Below are 16,218 nucleotides of genomic sequence, written 5' to 3' on the forward strand. Positions count from 1 at the left end.
CCCATCCATCACCATATAATAATCAAAACAATACATGTGTAGAACAAGGAAAGAATACCAAAAGTTTCAAGGGAAAAGTAACGGATAAAGACAGATCTGTCAGAATTATACCCGACTTTGCAATGGAGACTCTAAAAGCCAGAAGGGCTTGGACAGATATGATGCAGACTTTAAAGCATCACAGATGGCAGTCAAGACCACTATACTCAGCAAAATTTCAATCACCATAGATGGAGAAAAGAAGATATTCCATGATAAATTTATATTTAAATATATTTATCCACAAAAACAGCTCTAAAGAAGGTACTAGGAGAAAAACTCCAACTCAAAGAGTTAACTACACTCACAGAAACACAGTAAATAATCTCACACCATCAAACCCAAAAAAGGAAAACAGACACAATCACTACCAACTACTACAAAATAACAGGAACTCATAATCATTGATCCTTCATATCTTTCAATATCAATAGGCTCAATTTCCTAATAAAAAGATACAGACTAACAGAATGAATGTGACACCTACTGCTGCATCCAAGAAACACACCTCAGCATCATAGACATTAGCTGAGAATAAAATATTGAAAAAAAAAACTTATTCTAAGTAAATAAACCCAAGAAGCAAGATGGTGTAGCTATTCTAAAACATAACAAAATAAACTTTCAAACAAAATTAATCAAAAGAGATGGGGAAAGACATTTCATTCTCATCAAAGAAAAAATCCACCAAGATAATGCTATAGTTTTCAAAATCTATGCCCCAAATGCAAGGGCATCCACATTTGTAAAAGAAACATTACCAAAGCTTAAATTACACTTCACACCCTCACATTAATAGTGGGAGATTTCAATATCCCACTTTCACCAATAGACAGCTCAATCAGACAAAAACCTAACAGAAAAATAATGAAGTTAACAAACATTATTAATCAAATGGACTTAACAGATATTTACAGAACATTTCACCCAAACACAAATGAATATACCTTCTTTTCAGCTCATCATGAAACATTCTCCAAAATTGACTACATACTTGTTCACAAAGCAAGTCTCTCAAGAGATAAAAGAAAATTGAAATAGCCCATTGCATCCTATTAGACTACCACAGATTAAAGCTGGATTTCAACAATGACAGCAACAACATAAAGCCTACAGACTCATGGAAATTGAACAGCTTTAAAAGAATGACTACTGAATCAAGGCAGAAATAAATAAATTAAAGACTTCCTAGAATTCAATGAAAATAGACTCACAACATACCTAAACTTATGGAACACAATAAAAGTGGTACTAAAAAATTCATTTCACTAAGTGCCTTCATAAAGAGTTAGAGAGATCTTGTGACAGGATTTTCCCTGTCCAAATACATTAAAATATTAGTGCAGCAAGAGGCCTGTGATTGGACAGAGAAAAGCGAGGCTGAGTTAAGAGCTGCAGGGACAGAGCTGTCTTGGGAGAGAAGGAAGGCCAAGATGGAGGCGGATGGACAAGAAGAAAAACCTGAACAAGCATGGCTTTAAATAGCCACAGGTAGTTATGATATCATAAAGGTTAGAATAATTGGGATAATTTGTCTAATCTAGATGAGAAGCTTTTATCATTATCAACTCATTCTGAAATTTTTGTACTGGCATTTTGTGAATTGAGAATTTATTGATGTATAAATCTGACTTGTTAATTATAAGCTTCTAGAGTTTTGTTTCTACCGGGTTGCTGGGTGTTGTGGAGGCTGACGGTGGGTGGACAGTCATTGTGTGGGGCTAGCTGGGCAGGGAAGGGAACTCAGGAGCTCTAGGCCTGTCAGGGAGTTTGCAGGCAGAGTAGCCCAGTGGGAACTAGTGGCTCCAGGGACAAAACCAGAGTTGAGAACACAGTGATCAGTCACTGTGTGTGTGTTGGGGGGGGGAGGGAGATGGCGGGGGGACTAGTTAGAGACAGAGGTGGTGGGACCACACATGGGTAGAGGATTGCCAGCAGTAGCCAGTCGATTTTAAAATTTCCCACATACCTGAAAAAAGAAGCATACAGAAGAGGAGTAGATGGTAGGAAATAATAAAAAAGGATACAAAGAATTATGAAACCAAGAGTTGGTTCTTTGAGAAAATTCAAAAGGATCAACCCTTAGCCAAACTATCTAAAAGGCAGAGAGAGAATATCCAAATTAACAAAATCAGAACTAAAAACAGCAATTAACAACAAACATTGAGGAAATCCAAAGAATCACCAGGGCATGCTTCCAAACCATTTACTCAACAAAACTGGAAAACCTAAAAGAAATGGGCCATTTTCTTTATAGATACCACTTGCCAAAATTAAATCAAGATGAGATAAACAAGTTAAATAGACCTATAACCCCCCCCATATACCACAAGGAAATAAAAGCAGTCACTAAAACTCCCCAAACTAAAAAATCCGGGGGCCAAAATGTTTTGATGAGAATTCTACCATACTTTCAATAAGAGCTAATATCAATACTCCTCAAATTATTCCACAAGATAGAAACAAAAGAAACATTGTCAAATTAATTTTATGAGTCCACAGTCACCATGATACCCAAACCACACAAAGATTCAGCAAAGAGAATTTCAAACCAATTTCCCTCATGAACATAGATGCAAAAGTACTCAATAAAATACATGCAAACCAAATCCAAGAACTCATCAAAAACATAATCTACCATGAACAAGTACGCTATACTCTAGAGATGCACAGACGGTTAAACATATGAAAATCTGTCAGTTTAATCCAACACACAAACAAACTGAAAGAAAAAACCCACATGAAAAAGCTACTGACAAAATCCAACACATCATCCTGATACAAGTTTTTGAAAGATCAGGGATTATAAGAGACATACCTACATATAATAAAGACAATTTACAGTAAGCCTATACCCCCTAAACACATGAACAAGATAAGGCTGTCCACTCTCTCAATTTCTCTTCAATACTGTACTTAAAGTTCTAACCAGGGAAATAAGACAACTAAAGGAGATCAAAGGGATTCAAATTGGATAGGAAGAAGTCAAAGTACCAATATTCAAAGATATGATAGCATACATCAGGAAACTCCTACAGCTGTGTACATTTTCAGCAAAATAGCTAGATAAAAGATTAACTAATAAAATAAAATCAGTAGCCCTCTTGTATATAAATAACAAAGGGGCTGAAAGAGAAATCAGGGAAGTAATACCCTTCATAACAGCCACAAATTTAAAAATGTAGTACAGACCTAAACAGAGAATTTTCAACAGAGGAATCTCAAGTACCTGAGAAACACTTGAAAGGTTCAACATCCTTAGCCATCAGGAAAATGCACATAAAAACAACCTTGAAATCCCTTCTTACACTTGGCAGAATAGCTAAAACCAAGTCCACAAGCGACATCTCATGCTGGCAAGGCTGTGGAGCAAGGCAAACACTCCTCCACTGCTGGTGAGACTGTAAATTTGGACAGCCACTTTGGAAATCAATATGGCGGCTTGTCAGAAAACCGGGGATCACTCTACCTCAAGGCCCAGCCACATGTTGCTATATACCCCAAGGATGCTCTGTCCTACCTAACAAGTAAGACTGTTCAACCATGTTAACAGCAGCTTTATTTGTAATAGCTAGAAACTAAAAACCACCTAGATGTCCCTCATCTGAAGAACGGATTTATAAAAATGTGGTACATTTATACAACAGAGGACTACTCGGCTGTCTTAAACGGGAAAAATGACATTATGAAATTTGCTGGCAAATGGATTGAATTAGGAAAAAAAAAACTCTTCCTGAGCAAGGTACCCCAGACCCAGAAAGACAAACATGGTATGTACTCACTTTTAAGTGTGTATTGGCCATAAAGTAAAAATTAATGCTACAATCCACAGACCCAGAGAAACTAACAAGGAGGACTTAAAAAATTCAGGTGACAGCAGATGCTGGCAAGGATGTGGAGAAAGAAGAATTGCAAGCTTGTACAACCACTCTGGAAATCAGTTTGGCGGTTTCTCAGAAAATTGGACATAGTACTACCGGAGGATCCCGCAATACCTCTCCTGGGCATATATCCAGAAGATGTTCCAACTGGTAAGAAAGACACATGCTCCACTATGTTCATAGCCAGAAACTGGAAAGAACCCAGATGCCCCTCAACAGAGGAATGGATACAAAAAAATGTGGTACATTTACACAATGGAGTACTACTCAGCTATTAAAAAGAATGAATTTATGAAATTCCTAGGCAAATGGATGGACCTGGAGGGCATCATCTTGAGTGAGGTAACCCAATCACAAAGGAACTCTCACAATATGTACTCACTGATAAGTGGCTATTAGCCCAGATACTTAGAATACCCAAGATATAAGATATAATTTGCGAAACACATGAAACTCAAGAAGAAGGAAGACCAAAGTGTGGACACTGTGCCCCTTCTTAGAATTGGGAACAAAACACCCATGGAAGGAGTTACAGAGACAACGTTTGGAGCTGAGACAAAACAATGGACCATCTAGAGACTGCCATATCCAGGGATCCATCCCATAATTAGCCTCCAAACGCTGACACCATTGCATACACTAGCAAGATTTTGCTGAAAGGACCCTGATATAGCTGTCTCTTGTGAGACTAGGCCGGGGCCTAGCAAACACAGAAGTGGATGCTCACAGTAAGATATTGGATGGATCACAGGGCCCCCAATGGAGGAGCTAGAGACAGTACACAAGGAGCTAAAGGGGTCTGCAATCCTATAGGTGGAACAACAATATGAACTAACCAGTACCCCCTGGAGCTCGTGTTTCTAGCTGCATATGTATCAGAAGATGGCCTAGTCGGCCATCAGTGGAAAGAGAGGCCCATTGGTCATGCAAACTTTATATGCCTCAGTATAGGGGAATGCCAGGGCCAAAAAGTGAGAGTGGTGGGTAGGGGAGTGGGGGGGGGGCATGGGGGACTTTTGGGATAGCATTGGAAATGTAAATGAGGAAAATACCTAATAAAAAATATTTTAAAAGAAAAAAAAAAGAGGCACTTAAGGATCTCCTCGGAAAGGGGAAATAGAATAAAGGAGGGATCCGGTAATTGGGGATGGAGGGAGAGAATACTGAGAGAAACAACTGCAACTGGGGAACACTTAATGAGTGAGGTGAAACCCAGTGCAATGGAGACTCCATGAAATCTGAGAGAAAACACTAGCAAAGACTCCTAGTAATAGGGACATGGTCATCCTCTATAACCACGCAAGGCCTCAACTTGGGGACTGCAACACAATCCCAGCCACAAAACCCCCAACCTAGTTAGTTTGTCACGTTTACAGGATGTTCTGGAACTGGAGCCTAGCATCAGAGAGACCAGAGAGATGTCATCCAGCAGCTGATAGGAACACATGCAAAGTCCCACAGCCAAGTGTTAGGTAGAGTTTGGGGAGTTCTGTGGAGGATAGTGAGGAAGGATTGGAAAAGTCAGAGGGACAGGAACACAGCCCATAGAATCAAGTAATGGGGACTCTAGTGGGCTCACAGAGATCAGGGACCCTGCATGTGTCTGGCCTAGGTTCTCTGTATGTATCTATGATTGTGTAGCTATACCTGTGTTCCCTGTGAGACTCCTAGCATTGGGAACAGGTGCTGTCTCTGACTCCTTTGCCTGACTTTGGAACCTTTTGCTTCCTACTGGGTTGCCCTGTCCAGCTTTGATATAATAATATGTACCTAGTATTGTATATTTTATGCTGTATTGAGCTGATAGCTCTGTGTATCCTGCTCTTTTCTGAGGATAGGAGAAGGGGAGTTGTATCTGGATGTAGGGGTGGCCTTTCTATGTCAAGTTTGCAACTACCCAGCTCATCCCAGAAGCTTCCTTCTGAAATCAAGCAAGACACCTATAACCTTTCTGCAGTAATCTACACATGTGCGTGCACTGTGTGGTCACCTCTCCCTGAGCATTACAGAGAGTGGGGAGATGCAGAGAAGGACATGACTGCCAGTGTTCTACACTTAGGAAACGTCACAAATTCTCAACTGCTAAGCTCCTCTGGGCAGCTTTCCTTTCCATGTGCAGACTTGGTTTAAAACTCCACCTCCAAATGTTCCCTCAGTTCTCACTCATTGCCAAGAGTAGGTGCTGCCGTGCTCACCAGTTGACTTGTCTCCCTATCAAAGGAATCTCTGTGGGCTGAGGTTGTTTCCATGCTACCTCCTTAGTACCTACTACAGTACTGCAACATCAATAGATATACTTTTCATTAATGAAAAACAAAAGCAAAATTTTTTTAAAAATTGAAATGGCAAAACTTGAGTGTTAAAAAAAATGAACACAAGATGTGTAGAGTAAATGCTAGATGAAACAGTTACAACACTGCCTCTCAGATATTTCATGGCTACAAATATGTATCATGTGCGTGTGCACTTATGGCCCATGACATTAACTGTGTGTTCTATCTTACTCATACTTTAGTTACAAAATAAGATTCACACCAATCTTCCATAATGACTCTGGCATTGTGTTAAATAATTCAGAATTATCAGAAAGAGTTATAAGGAACAGCTTCATACATAAGAAAAACAGGAAACGATACAAGCCAGAAATAATTTGGTAATTAAAAGTTTTGAAATACAAACTACCTAAAGGAAAAAATACTAAATTCCTTACAAGTTGTTTTCCTTATTTTTCTTACTGTAGCAACAAAATAGCAAAATGAGTAAATATTAGAGCAGCCAGGAAAGCCATCTTTCTTTAAGAAATGCTTCCCTTACAACTTCCATAGTTATTTTAACTAAATATTCTGAACAACAGAGAATAAAAACAATCATGCACTTAACAGGAAAATGAAGGGCACTGCACTCCCAACTGAGCACCTGAGAACATGCAAGTTAAGCACTCACATGGAAATCTACCACTGGGCAGACTGAAAAAAATAAACAAACAAAAACATCAGAAAACTAAGCTTAAAGCATTCTTTACTAATATAATAATTGTGTATTTTATTAACAGATAAACCCTGAATTTGGAAAAGTTAATCATAATACACCTCTAGTGTAGATTGAGATATAAAGTGAATAAATAAATAAATAAATGAAAAGAGAAAAGAAACCCTAAGAGAAAAGAACAACAGATTAAAGAGGCAGATATAGACATAAAATTAAAAACAAAAACAAAAACAAAAAAGACACAGGAAGCATACTTGCTCTGTATCTGGACTGCTAGGTAGATTTGCAAATATAAGCTATAATAAAAGTCACATCAGCTTAAACACACATTCTGGAATACATGTAAAAGCATGCACATCCCAATAAAACAGTAGACTATATTAAAGTTGACATTCCAGTATGATTATTATATTTTTTGAGATGTTATCATGAGGGAAATTTTTGAAGTGTTATATTTTTTGCAACTGCTACAGAGTCTATCAACATATGAAGGTTGCTTAAAAATATCAATCTTCTCAGGGTCGTTTTGATTTGCATTGCTCTGATCACTAAGGACTTTGAACATTTCTTAAGGTGCTTCTCATTCATTAGAGATTCCTCTGTTGTGAATCTTCAGTTTAGTTTTATATCCCATTTTTTGATTGGGTTGTTTGGTTATTTTGGCGGTTAGCTTCTATCGGATGTGGAGTTAGTGAAGTATTTTTTCCCAATCTGTAGGCTGCTAATCTGTCTTATTAACTATGTCCTTTGCCTTATAGAAGCTTTCCAGTTTCATGAGATCTCATTTATCAATTCTTGATCTTATAGCATGAGCCATTGGAGTTCTGTTTAGGACATTTCCCCTGTGCCAATGAGTTCAAGGCTCTTTCCCACTTTCTCTTCTATTAGATTCAGTGGATCAGGTTTTATGTTGAGGGCCTTAATTCACTTGGACTTGAGCTTTGGGCAAGGTGACAAATATGGGTCTATTTTTATTTTTCTACATACAGACAGCCAGTTAAACCAAATCAAAATGACCCTGAGATTCCAACTTATACCAATCAGAATGGCTAAAATCAAAACCTAAGGTGACAACACATGTTGGAGAGGATGTGAAAAAAGAGGAACACTCCTCCATTGCTGGTGGGATTGCAAACTGGAACCACCACTCTGGAAATCAATCTAGAGGTTCCTCAGAAAATTGGAAATAGATCTACCTGAAGACCCAGTTAGACCACTCTTGGGAATATACCCAAAAGATGCCCCACCATGCCACAGGGGCACATGCTCCACTATGTTCATAGCAGCCTTGTTTGTGATAGCCAGAAGCTGGAAACAACCCAGACGTCCCACAACAGAACAATCGATACAGAAAACGTGGTTCATTTACACAATGGAGTACTACTCAGCTATTAAAAACGAGGACATCCTGAGTTTTGTAGGCAAATGGATGGAACTAGAAAATATCATCCTGAGTGAGGTATCTCAGACCCAAAAGGACATGCATGGTATGTACTCACTAATAAGTAGTTATTAGCTGGGAAAAAAAGTACAGAATACCCAAGATATAGTCCACAGAACTCAAAAAGGTCAACAAGCTGAAGGGCCCAAATGAGGATGCTTCAGACCCACTTGGGAGGGAGAAGAAAGCAATCACAAGTTGGGAGGAAGAGAGGGCCCGGGGGAGGGGGGGGCAGAAGAGAGGAATCTGATCTGGTATTAGGTAAGGAGGACTGAGGCCCTGAAGGCCAGCAGAAAGAATGGAAACAGGCAACCTTGGGAGGTAGGAAGTTAAGGGGACCCTCCAGAATGCACCAGAGACCTGGAGGTAAGAGACTCTCAGGACTCAAAGAGAGGGACCTTAGATGAAATGCCAGACAGTAGGGAGAGGGAACTTATAGAACCTACCTCCAGCAGGAAGACAGAGCATCAAGTGAGGGAGGAGGTTGCCATTCCACAGTCAAAATTCTGATCCATAATTGTTCCTGTCTGAAAGAACTGCAGGAATGGAAATGAAGAGGAGCCTGAGTAATAGGAGGTCCAGCAACAGGACCATAGTGAAATCCAGCTCAAGAGTAGGTCCCAAGGCCTGACACTATTACTGAGGCTGTGGAGCACTCACAAAATGGGACCTATTATGATGGCACTCCAGAAGATCCAACAAGCAGCTGAAAGAGTCAGATGCAGATGATTGCATCCAACCAATGGACAGAAGATGCTGACCCCTGTGGTTGAATTAGGGAAAGGCTGGAACAAGCTGAGGAGAATAGCCATCCTGTAGGACGAACAGCAGTCTCAACTAACCTGGACCCACCCCCGAGATCTCTCAGACACTGGACCACCAACCAGGCATCGTTCACCAGCTGATATGAGGCCCCCAACACATATACGGCAGAGGACTGCTGGGTCTGGGATCAGTCAGAGAAGATGCACCTAACCCTCAACAGACTGGAAGACCCAGGGAGTTTAGAGGTCTGGTTGGGTGGGGACATCTTGTGTAGACAGGTGGCTGGGGAGGAGGTATGGGATGCAGAACAGTCAGAGGGTGGACCAAAGGTGACAGGAAAATAAAATCTGGAGTGTAAATAAATAAATAAAAGAAAAAAATCAATAACTTTAAAAATATGAGAGTTTTGGAAATAAAATTAGCATTCATTCAATATGATAGAATTACTTGAATGCTTCCCTTAAAAAAAAAAATCACATCCACAGAAAAGTATCATAATTTGAAATAACTGTCAAAAATATATATCAATCTTCCAAAATCTGTCCTTTGTTCACAAAATTTCATGTCCATTCCAAAACAAAACACACTGTGTCCTTCTCCATGACTGCCAATCTTTTCCTAATTAAACATCCATTCTACCCAACATGGTGATGTGTGGCTTTAATCTCAACATTCTAGATGCAGAGGCAGGAAGATCTTTGTGAATTTGAGGACAGCCTGGAGAGAGAGATGAGAAAGTATGCTGGAGATAAGAAAATGTACCCCTAGATATTAGGCAAATGTTTTTTTATCAATGAACTACATCCAAAGCCTCTGTTTTGTTTCGTAAAAGGAAATGTTTACTGTGACCCACTGGAACCTAAGAAGCTAATGACTAGTTAATAGAACTTGATTTTGAAAAGATATCATCCTTGACCAGGAATTCATTTAAAGATTGGGACCCAAGCATGCAGGCATCTAAGAAGGTTTACAATCACCTTTACTCTGAAAGTGACTGCAAGGCCAACAGATGCTCCATCTGGGTGCATCTCTTTACACAGGACAATCTAGGTGCTGCCTGGGTAACGAGGATTTAGTATGAAAAGGCACAAAATTCACTAAGCATCATCTTCAAGACAGGGTGCTGGTCTAACTGGATGTCAGCAGGTAGAAGAGTGAAAATAGATCCATATTTATCACCCTGCACAATACCCAAGTCCAGATGGTTCAAATACCTCAACATAAAACCAGATACACTAAACCTGAGAGAAGAAAAAATGGGGTGATAGCCTTGAATGCATTGGCACAGGAGACAACTTCCTGAACATAACACCAATAGCTCAGGTTCTAAGACCAACAATGAATTAATGGTACCTCATGGAGCTGAAAAGCTTCTGTGAGGCAAAGGACACTGTAAAAGGACAAAATGGCAGCCTACAGATTAGGAAAAGAGATTCACCAACCCTATATCTTCCAGAAGTCTAATATCTAAAATATATTAAGAACTCAAGAAATGGAAAACACCATAAAGAAGATTGTTTGATTGGTAGACAGAGAAAAGGATAAGTGTATTGGTATATGATAAACACTGCTAATAAAAAGTTGAGCTTATAAAATATATATAGTAAAAAATAAAATTTGTTCTATATTTTAATTTTTGCAATTATGTAATAAAGAATAATTTCCAAATGAGAATATTTTAGAATCATAATTTGCAGTCATTTTTAATACTTACATAGCTTATATTTTCTGTATAATTATTTTTTACTAATAAACATGCTTACATTAATTTATTAAAAAAAACTCAAGAAATGAAATACCAACAAGCCAAATAAGGCAATTTAAAGTGGGGTATGGAGCTAAACAGAATTCTCAACAGAGAAATCTCTAATGACCAAAAAGCACTTAAAGAAATGTTCAATGTCCTTAGTTATTAGGAAAATGCAAATCACAATGACTCTGAGATTCCATGTTATACTGACATGTTATATGTCAGAATGGCTAAGGTCAAAAACTTGCGTGATAGACAGCTCATGCTGATGAGGGGTTGGAACAAGGGGATATCCCTCCACTTCTGGTCTGAGTGCAAACTTTTACAACTATTTTGGAAATAAACTTGACAGTTTTTCAGAAAATTGGGAATAGCTCTACCTCAAGACCCTTTTATAACAATCACTCCTAGGCACATACATAAAAGATACTCCACTATACAACAAGGACACTTGCTCAATTATATTCATAGCAGGTTTATTCACAATAGTCAGAAACTGAGCCGGGCGTGGTGGCGCACGCCTTTAATCCCAGCACTCAGGAGGCAGAGGCAGGCGGATTTCTGAGTTCCAGGCCAGCCTGGTCTACAGAGCGAGTTCCAGGACAGCCAGGGCTACACAGAGAAACCCTGTCTCGAAAAACCACCAAAAAAAGTCAGAAACTGGAAACAACCCAGATGTCCCTCCACTGAAGAATGGATAGAGAAGATGTGGTTCAGTTATACAATGGAATACTACTCAGCTATTAAAAACAAAGACATCACGAAATTTTCAGGAAATTGGATGGAGCTAGAAAAGATCATCCTGAGTGAGGTAGCCCAGACCTAGAAAGACAAACATGGTATGTACTCATAAATGGATATTAGCTGTAAGGAATAATCAAGCTACAATCTACAGACCCAAAGAAACTAAGTAACAAGGAAGGTTGATGGGAGGTTGCTTGATCTCATTGAGAAGGGGAAATAAAACACACATTGGGGGTGAACAGAGAAAGGGACCTGGGTGGGGAGGGGAGGGAAACAGAAGAGATCAAGTATGGGGAGGATGGAGGGAAAGAAAACTGGAATTGGGGGTGGGGTGGGCATACATCTCTGGGATGATGGAAATCTAGGACAATGGAAACTCCCAGGAGTTTATGAGAGTAACCCTAGCTAAGACCCCTAATCAGAGAAGTGAAAACATACAAAAAAGTGAAAATAATTTTAAAGAAATCTCCTTAATAGAAAATTAATAGTCACTACAGATATGTAAATCATACAAATTATGTAAACAAAACCCAAAGTGATGACCCAAATATAAAAAGATAATTAACATTTTAGTTAGGGGGCTATACTCATTATTTACTTTAAGCTTTTACCATTTCATTTTTTAAAAATAGAGTTATTTTATTTGAATCAAAATTTGTTTAGTCTAAAGAATTTAGCCATTGAAAAAAATGTAATTCAGAATGCTTCCTTGGGAACTACCATGAAAACCATCAGGAAACATTTGCCCTCAGATGGAAATGACTGCACACTAGGCTCTAAACCTGTGACACAGAGAAGTGAGAGGTTGTTCTGCTTCCACCTCCCCCATCTTCTCCCACATCTTTCAAACCCCTTGCATGCATGAGTTATACAGATCTATTTCAGAAACTGTACTATTCAAGAATCGGGAAATAGTCATGAGTGTTTCTATAAGTAAGTTACAGAGAATAAATGAGTTTCTAAGAACACAGCAATTGTCACACCAGCACTCAGGAAGTCCTGGTGAATGAAGCAGACTGGAAGCAGTTGTGAGGACATGTGTGAGGTGCTCGCTTTATCTACCTATGTCTGTAAAATCAGGGTCGAATGAGCTCAGTGTTCCCCAGAAAGCCTCAATGTGAACAGTAGGGTGGCTCTTACCACAGTAAGGAATTAACTTCTTGTTTTAAAGATTTATTTGTGTGTGCATGTGTGTCCGCACATATGCATGCCATGTGTTTACAGCTGTCAGGGAGTATCATATACCCTGAAGCAATTATAACATACCACAATATTAATTAATTAATAATTAATTTAAAGAGAAGGTGCTAGGAGCCACACTCAGGAGCTGGCATCTGAGAGACCAGCAATTCCTCTCAGTGACTGACCAACCTCTCTGGCCCCAATTAGTTTCTTAAGCTGTACATGGAGATATTAAAACTTCTATAATGATAGAGTGCTCTCTAGTGCATTCCAATTTGAAAAATTAGTAGGCATGTTTACAACTTAATGGTAGTACCAGTCTCTACACATGTCTCTCCGTGAAGGACAAGAGAGATGAAGAATCCAGCTCTGCCCAGGTAGATGCCTTGGAATGCCCATGGCTGAGACACTGTTTGACTTTCTCTCATTGCACATGTGTAGAACAAAACAACACTGCTCTGGTTACCACTGTTTGGAGACCTAAATATCTGCCTGTCTCTCCCTTTTCCTGTGTTCTCCTTGTCCCAGGAGCTGATAAATACAACTGGTATCAGATAATGTGATCACAGCAAGCCATGCATCAAGGCACAGGCCCTGCCACCTACCCAGGAACCTAACTTCTCACCCCTGCACAACTTTCTGCCACAACTTAGGGCTTATGAGTTTTCTAGACAAGTCTCTTGGTTTTAAACTCATTTTTCCCTTTAGAAGAACAAAATATGTTTTTCTTTTGAGGCCTAGCTTCACTTTTAAAGATTTTTCTGCAGAATGATGCGTCCCTCTGCCACCAAGACATGTATCTCTCTGGTTAAGTACGTGTCACCGGATATTTCTTTAGGCTCCAGACGTGACTATTTTCAGAAGAGAAAGGCAGAATTTCCTCCATCCCAGATTCAATCTATATTTCTTCTCTGGTCAGCTATACAAGGAGACCCCTCACAGGACTGTCTTACATGTAACATTATCGTGAAGAAATTTACCTCAATATAATCTGATTTGTAAAGTAAAAAATGTATTTTATAAGGCATACTTAAGCAAAGAGGCATCTACTGCCTTTAAGAATCTTTTTTAATAAATCACATTTTTATTTTGCTTAGAATTTTTAGGTCTCTTCTTTCATATTTTCTTTAATTCAAATAAGTTTTATTTGAGGAACTGAATTCTATAGACGTGGTGAAAGTATTCTTTATTTTTAATTCACTTTTTTTTATTTCTGTGCAAGAGTATATTATTTACATGGAGCTTAAGATATTTTTTAATATAAAGAAATACTGATACATTTATACACATTTGAAACTTCAGGTGCTGAGAATATAATTCAGTAGTAGCGCATCTGTCAACCATGTGTGAGGTCCTGGGGCTGATCTCTAGTAATTCTCCCCACCCCTCCTCCAAAAAAAGCAAGTGAATTCAGACAGACAGTGATTACACAACTGAATAGATCTGAGTGTATGACTCTGTGATTTTCCAAGTCACATATGCCTAACGGTAAGTACCTTTCATGTTGGGACTTACTCCCACTCTATACGCTAAGTTTCAGCAAATATCAAACATCTTTTCCTACTGCTACTTTAATTATGAGCCATCCATTTTTTTAAGGTATACAGGCATAGCTCTTAAGTACCACAGAAAAAAGTGAAAAGGCCCAATATGTTTTTGACGTGCAGTGGTTAGAAAACCAAGCCTAGTATGAAACACGTTGTTAACAAGTGCATGTTCTCTTACATAATCATGGAAGGCTTTTGCTTCGCTCGAGTGTTCACAGGTTTCCCGTCTCTCTGGAGCTGCACAGTAGAGATCCCAAAATACACTGAAAAGTAATTATGGAACATTAAGAAAATCATTAATATGAGAGGACAAAAAAAATCAAAGTTCAACAAACATTAGGCACATAACTCTTTATGCAAACCCTTTCTTCTTAAGAACATGTATTATTTCTTTGAAAGATTTAAGGTCAGACAGATCCCTTAATGCCAAAACTATATTTTACCTAAACATTTTTCTGAACTGTTAAGCATTCTCCTAAAAGAAAAAAGTAATTATAAAACAAGATGGGTTTTTTGGTCTGGTCCTGAGAATCCAACCCTTATGGATAAGTTGTTGGAAACCTTTGTTCTTATGATTGGCTATTCACGTGACTGACAATTAGCTGAACTAAAGCTTCAGCCAACTTTCCCATGAAAAAGAGAAGTATAAGTGATGTCCTTCTGTGATTAATAATAAAAATTCTCTTCCTTTTTTGCAAGGCGATCTCAGGCAGCTCACAGGCCGCCTCCCTAACCAGAACATTGCATTACTCAAACAAGATTTTCTCGAAATCTCCATTTTTCCTTCTTCAATAACGAAAATAGGTTAATAATTTTGAAACGAATCATCCCAATTCATTCCTGTAAATAATTCAAAAATTATACTTAAAAATAAAGGCCCTGGCCATCTTTGCAGCTATCAAGTTAACCCTGAATAGGAAAGAGGAGTTAAGGACACAGCAGCAGGTGTGCACAGGCCGCATGCGATCAAAGTCCATCACATTATATTATTCCACCTTGCCAAGTCTACCACGTCAAAGGAAAACACTATCTCAAATGGTTAGAGCACAGCTTTCACGGCAGGACAGACACACTGCCCTTGTAAGGATGAATAAAATATCAAGCTATAATCTGTGTGAGGGCACAGGAACCTTTCACCTTTGATATGTCCTTTAGTCTTTCTGGTTCTTTCTCTCATCAACAAGAAAGAAACACAGTAGTCCTGGTAACGAAGAGCATCAATACAGCAGGACTATCTTCAAGAAGATAACCACACCAAGCCTCCATGGGCATGAACCCAGCAGACAGTCCCACCGTCACCAGGGGACTTGGCACTCAACAGGTGCCCTAGCATGCCCAGGATCTTAAGATCACTGGTGAGTGGAACACAACATCTGTTCCAAAACAATCACAACGGGCCTATGCCAGCAGCAGGGACATAGAAAACCTGCCTGACCAGGGGCTCAGGTGCCTTCTGGTCGACACCAGTTCCAGGACACCTTGGGCACGAACTCGGAGGACAGTCCCACAGTCCCCAGAGGTCTCTCCATGCCACAGGTGCCCTAGCAGCCCCAGGATCTTAGGATCACTGGAGAGTAGAATACAACATCTGTTCCAAACCAATTGCAATGGGCCTGTGACAGCAGGAGCAAGGACACCGGAGCAGTGCCTGACCAGCAGCTCGGGTTCCTTCTGATCAGTGCTGGTATACCTTGGATTCGAATGCGCCAGACATCCTGATGGACCCCACAGGAGATACTATTTCCAAGAGCTATAAAATGCCCAGGGTCTTAGGATTTCAGGATACCAGGATACAAGGAGTTTGGTCACACCAGGATCTCAGGGTCTCAGAGGAAGCTTGACTGCCAAGAATTCTGAAACACCCAGAATGTGATTATAGGA

General features: G+C 39.4%; 1 protein-coding gene across 12 annotated transcripts in view; it reads right to left on the reverse strand.

Moving 5' to 3' along the window:
- Ssbp2 (single stranded DNA binding protein 2) overlaps positions 1-16,218 on the reverse strand; it is a 236,712-nt gene that overhangs the window by 120,041 nt on the left and 100,453 nt on the right. For all 12 annotated transcript variants that reach the window (XM_029468161.2, XM_029468160.2, XM_021180034.2 and 9 more), the window contains one exon: positions 14,516-14,600. In XM_029468161.2, coding sequence (XP_029324021.1) covers positions 14,516-14,600 — 85 coding nt within the window. The remainder of the gene's footprint in view (positions 1-14,515; positions 14,601-16,218) is intronic.

Source organism: Mus caroli, unplaced genomic scaffold (assembly GCF_978045245.1).
Source record: "Mus caroli unplaced genomic scaffold, Mus_caroli_1 scaffold_15, whole genome shotgun sequence".
Taxonomy (NCBI): domain Eukaryota; kingdom Metazoa; phylum Chordata; class Mammalia; order Rodentia; family Muridae; genus Mus; species Mus caroli.